Consider the following 6,095-nt stretch of genomic DNA (forward strand, 5'->3'; position numbering starts at 1 on the left):
GCATATAAATTCAACATTGGATTATTTTCTAAGTTCACAAAATAAACTGTAAAAAATCATTATTTAAGTTAAAAATGTAGGTAGCGATTGAATATGCATGTATGCTCTTGCATAGCCCTAGTGAGAATGATGGGGCGTGTTAAATTGTATCTGTGTCATCAATGATTGTTTATTAATTCTTCTTCTAACAATTAGTGAAAAGTAATACAATGAAATAAGCTAGGACGAAGACATTTCAATTGATAATTAAAAAAAAAGTAACCTTCTTAATCTAGATTTATATGGCAGAAGACGATTATAATTCCGGAACACATGGTCATATTTCGCATGTACTTTTTCAAGGGTGTCCGTGATAATTTTTCTTTTTATTAATGTCCTTTTTTGACACGACTGTATTCTCATTTTTTCCATAAGCTCCTCCAACGATGCCACCTCAGCACGTGCAGGTCCAGTCGATGAGAGACTCAATCATACTTAAATGGCAGGCACCTTCTCTTCGTGCCGATGACCTAATTGAATATAATATCCTGTATGACGTCACTCCTGATGTTAAAGGTCATGGAGTACATGTGAACGCGTCATCTAATCAATATACCCTTAGCACTAGTGGGTACGAGGGGCGACTGTACATAATCAGCGTTGTGGCATTAACCGAAGGTGGTCGTAGTAACATGTCTACGCCGGTTTATGTGAGAGCAAGTGAGTAAGAAAAGCTTAATTAACTGCACGTGAGTCATATATTATACGTACAAACACACGATCGGCAATATGTCAGAACCATGTTCAAGACCAGAAAATCAAAGCATCTGAGCAAGACAAGCGTATGTCAGAATATTGCGGCAAGATAAACATATGCAAGACTGCAGGATAATGAATCGTTTAAATGCAATAGCTGTATTTTTTATTTCTACAGTTTAGAATATATAAAGCGTTAAAAACATTAGTTCTATTTCATTTTTCATTTATACAGTTTGAATTATATTAAGAGTTTAACCACAGCACATCTATTTATATTTTAAATCAATGCTCATATTTCTGAAGTGCTTTTTCAACAACTGTCTTTATGTCAACCTTATGCTACTATCTTTTAATACGCTGTTGAAATCCATACATTCGTGTCCATGCAATCTTGAACTTTTTTAAACAAGATCAATAATTTGATATGACAAGAGTGCAATGTACTTCCATATGTTTTAATCGTGAACGGTTTGAAATGCAATGAAAATAATAATGAAAAATTAAAACATTTCAAATTCATTTAATAGCAAACATCAAAATATATGAGAGAAAAATACAGTTATGATAAAGTCCACTATTTGGTAGTAGCGTAGGAATATTTGGAATACAATTTATCAGTTTGGTATGAATAAGAAAGGCTACATTTATTTTGAACACAAACAGGAATTGAAAACTTATTTCGTAAGCTTTCGAAAACGTGTGATTCTTTTGTAAAGCTAAGAATGTTGATAACTGGTGTCTCGACTCTAAACCGCTGAAAACAACTCACTAAGCCACAGTTTGCCGAAACAGTTAAGTCAGCTGTCAAAAACCATAGAGATATTTCGCCCAACTGAACTCTCATACTGCAGGGGTGTAGAGAGCTAAAATGAACGTAACCTCTGGATATCGAGGATGCATCAACTTAAGATTTTATAACACGTGTGTATTACCATATTTATTACATTGCCGTATGTTTCTTATACTAATTTTCAGATTGTGGTGGAAATAGAACTCTACAACATGGAGATTCAATGTTAGTTATCTCCCCTAGAAATGAGCAGGGTATTTACTCGCCAGGTGTCGTGTGCAAATGGAAAATAACAACAAAAGAATTTCTTTGGCTTAAAGTTGGAATAGATGATTTTAAGTTAGAAAACTCCTCTGGCTGTTTATATGACTTTGTAAAGCTCGATGGGATCCGTCAATGCGGATCGAATATACAGAGAATATTTGTATACAAGAAAAATCACATTGAAATAGTTTTTGTTTCCAATGGAAAGATACAAGACACCGGCTTCGTTCTGGCTGTTAAAAGTGTTGGTGAGTAATTACAACAACAATATACGATACTAGCTCCATACTCACTGCCAACGGTGTTGGTGATCATGTATCCCAACTAATACAGGATAGTAGCTTCATACTCACTGTTTAATGTGTTGGTGAGTATGAGTATGTATCCCAATTAATACAGGATAGTAGCTTCATACTCAGTTTAATGTGTTGGTGAGTAATTACAACAACAATATACGATACTAGCTTCATACTCACTGCCAACGGTGTTGGTGATCATGTATCCCAACTAATACAGGATAGTAGCTTCATACTCACTGTTTAATGTGTTGGTGAGTATGTATCCCAATTAATACAGGATAGTAGCTTCATACTCAGTTTAATGTGTTGGTGAGTAATTACAACAACAATATACGATACTAGCTTCATACTCACTGCCAACGGTGTTGGTGATCATGTATCCCAACTAATACAGGATAGTAGCTTCATACTCACTGTTTAATGTGTTGGTGAGTATGTATCCCAATTAATACAGGATAGTAGCTTCATACTCAGTTTAATGTGTTGGTGAGTAATTACAACAACAATATACGATACTAGCTTCATACTCACTGCCAACGGTGTTGGTGATCATGTATCCCAACTAATACAGGATAGTAGCTTCATACTCACTGTTTAATGTGTTGGTGAGTATGTATCCCAATTAATACAGGATAGTAGCTTCATACTCAGTTTAATGTGTTGGTGATCATGTATCCCAATTAATACAGGATAGTAGCTTCATACTCAGTTTAATGTGTTGGTGATCATGTATCCCAATTAATACAGGATAGTAGCTTCATACTCAGTTTAATGTGTTGGTGATCATGTATCCCAATTAATACAGGATAGTAGCTTCATACTCAGTTTAATGTGTTGGTGATCATGTATCCCAATTAATACAGGATAGTAGCTTCATACTCAGTTTAATGTGTTGGTGATCATGTATCCCAATTAATACAGGATAGTAGCTTCATACTCAGTTTAATGTGTTGGTGATCATGTATCCCAATTAATACAGGATAGTAGCTTCATACTCAGTTTAATGTGTTGGTGATCATGTATCCCAATTAATACAGGATAGTAGCTTCATACTCAGTTTAATGTGTTGGTGATCATGTATCCCAATTAATACAGGATAGTAGCTTCATACTCAGTTTAATGTGTTGGTGATCATGTATCCCAATTAATACAGGATAGTAGCTTCATACTCAGTTTAATGTGTTGGTGATCATGTATCCCAATTAATACAGGATAGTAGCTTCATACTCAGTTTAATGTGTTGGTGATCATGTATCCCAATTAATACAGGATAGTAGCTTCATACTCAGTTTAATGTGTTGGTGATCATGTATCCCAATTAATACAGGATAGTAGCTTCATACTCAGTTTAATGTGTTGGTGATCATGTATCCCAATTAATACAGGATAGTAGCTTCATACTCAGTTTAATGTGTTGGTGATCATGTATCCCAATTAATACAGGATAGTAGCTTCATACTCAGTTTAATGTGTTGGTGATCATGTATCCAAATTAATACAGGATAGTAGCTTCATACTCAGTTTAATGTGTTGGTGATCATGTATCCAAATTAATACAGACTAGTAGCTTCATACTCAGTTTAATGTGTTGGTGAGTATATATCCAAAAAGGGAAAATGCTTGTGACTAGGCTTAAATTACCATTGTTACCAATGAGTAAGCTTAAGGTAGTTATAGATTAAGCGATAGGGTTCACCCAGCCTGAATTTGCGAGAGAAAAAAACATTGTATTGGACGTGGGTAGGGAATTTAATAGAGAGTAAGAGAAAATATCGCAAAATAAATAAAGGCGATATAATGTTTAAAGAGATAATATGGAAAAGTTCATAACATATAAACATACCGCAATACTTTTTATTTCACTCCATGCTTTTTATTGAGAAAGACGTAAGAACTATTTGCAATGAATGACTGGCACGCCTATATGAAATCTTTCAATTCGTGACCAGTATGGTTGAATCAAGAAATACTAAAATAATTGATGAAATCAAATTGATGAAGAACATATATTATAATAAGATTGATTTGAAATGTATTATAAAAAAGGGAGGTAACTTCCACAAGTAAGCTCAATAGACACTACAACACACAATTAACTATCGACAAAATGTATGGTACAACTAAACATATATACATAATGAAGCGAAGACACTTTGATCTTACAGCTAAAGTATTTGACCAAAGAATACGTTAAAAACCGTAGCTTACGTCAGAGTTCAAATTTAATTCAATGTTTGTAAACGTAAACTGCGTTCCATTTGGAACATGTTTCAATATACAGATATTTGTTTTTAGCACCGACACCGGAAAAACCGAAGCGAGTCCAGGTGACGTCATCAATGTATGGGCTCATTGTGACGTGGACCGCACCAAACCGAAACCCTGACAACGTCATTGGTTATAAAGTTAACTTCCGGTATAAGAACTCCACTAAGACGGATGGTACTATTACATCGAATTCTAGTGATAGCATGGTGACAAACGGGAAGTATTGGCATAGCGCCATCTTAAACAAGGATACTTTTATATACGTCGTCAATACACGTCATCGCCCCGGTGTGAAGTTTGACATCTGGATGGAAAGTCTCGGTGAAGTTGTTGATAGCTTTTCAACAGAAGTTGTAACAGCACGAGCAAGTACGTTCAGTAAGGATTATCAATTTTACTTAGATTCTAAGATGTCAGGATGACAAATAGATATTCAGCTGATTACAGCGTTTGAGCAATTCGCCCTCCATGAACAGTTGATCTTTATTCTTATATTTCATTTCTTAGATTTGTTTTACACTTTCCATGAATATTTTTGATGCGATTTGCACCATTTTTAGTTTCTATTGTTAGTTTAATGAGATAGAAAAAGTAAGTGTGACATACTTTAGAAGTTAAACAAAATGTCTTATAGATCGTCCAGTTTATCTGCACTTTCATATCAACGTTATCGCAACAGAAATTGATATTGGTTGATCAAAAGATGGTTAAGCAAAGAAGAAAAACATCTTAGCGTTTGTTTTAAAATATTTACTCTTTGTGTAGCACTTATATTTATAATACAAATGCTAGTATTATTATCATTTGTTTGATATATCCAGATTGCGGCGGGTCCATTGAATTTGTTAACAAAACACAATACATATCATCTGGAAAATATCCCAACCTGGACGATGACGACATATATTGTTTTTATCACGTGATCAGCAACGGTGAAATGATTACCTTGACCTTCGTGGATCTGACTTTTCAAGCCAATGGCCTGACCATGCCATGCTCGAGTGGATATTTACGGGTGGATGGAGTTGACAACACTTGTGAATCACATAGTAGCGGCGCACTAACATCTTTTTATGGACACGACCTAAATCTAGAGTATCAGAGCATTCCTGGACGATCTAGGTTTTTATTGGTATTAACGTTATCTAAACAGGCAGAGAAAGTCGACTTATCTGATATCAGCTGTAGTTTTATGATAATACCTCATACCATTATTATGATAATCTGTGTGTATATAAACATTCTCCTATCATAATCATGATACATATATACACATATAAGACACTATTTGTATTTCATCTCATGAATAAAATGTCACATTAAAAAAATAAATTCAATGTATTTATTTGTGCTTATACCTTGCCCCTATGGCAAATTAACACAGGGAGGGCCCAGACATTGTTTTAATGTTTAAAGATATTTCGCTTAAGCTCTAATGTTGAAACAAGTAAATTGGTTATAAAAAGTAGACATTATAGAGACACTCCTTCGTGAATCCAACAGATTCTGTTTTGGCACCTTTCAATCATACTGTTGGTATAAACTATGATGATATTTTGCGTTCGGGTCATAATACAGTGTGGTTCAAGATATATAGAGGTTTCCGAACGGGTGATGGTTGGCTATCATGTTTATCTAACTCGAGTGAGTTGATTTTCAAATTGTGTTTAGACACGAGGTTTACCGAGTGTCTTTTATATTTAAAAAATAAACTAACGCCAAGTACTTCAACGCTA

At 34.6% G+C, this 6,095-nt stretch overlaps 1 protein-coding gene across 2 annotated transcripts; it reads left to right on the forward strand.

Moving 5' to 3' along the window:
• Positions 1-542: 542 nt before the first annotated feature.
• Positions 543-5,636, forward strand: LOC110459709. 2 transcript variants are annotated; one of them, XM_021512090.1, is made up of 3 exons: positions 543-699; positions 4,387-4,737; positions 5,181-5,636. In XM_021512090.1, exons 1-3 carry the CDS (start codon positions 672-674, stop codon positions 5,612-5,614), a joined length of 813 nt encoding a protein of 270 aa, XP_021367765.1. In that variant the 5' UTR covers positions 543-671; the 3' UTR covers positions 5,615-5,636. The 2 variants fall into 2 exon arrangements, with proteins under 2 accessions (XP_021367765.1, XP_021367763.1); XM_021512088.1 differs by having other exon boundaries at positions 625-699; positions 4,387-4,728.
• Positions 5,637-6,095: the final 459 nt, after the last annotated feature.

The sequence above is a fragment of the Mizuhopecten yessoensis genome, unplaced genomic scaffold, assembly GCF_002113885.1.
Source record: "Mizuhopecten yessoensis strain PY_sf001 unplaced genomic scaffold, ASM211388v2 scaffold10189, whole genome shotgun sequence".
NCBI classification, from domain to species: domain Eukaryota; kingdom Metazoa; phylum Mollusca; class Bivalvia; order Pectinida; family Pectinidae; genus Mizuhopecten; species Mizuhopecten yessoensis.

Bases quoted from the DNA above. Each gene is read 5' to 3' on its own strand.
- LOC110459709 (XM_021512090.1), top strand. From the start codon at position 672: ATGTCTACGCCGGTTTATGTGAGAGCAA. The intron at 700-4,386 runs GTGAGTAAGAAA...ATTTGTTTTTAG, and splicing joins GCCGGTTTATGTGAGAGCAA to CACCGACACCGGAAAAACCG. The intron at 4,738-5,180 runs GTAAGGATTATC...TGATATATCCAG, and splicing joins AGCACGAGCAAGTACGTTCA to ATTGCGGCGGGTCCATTGAA.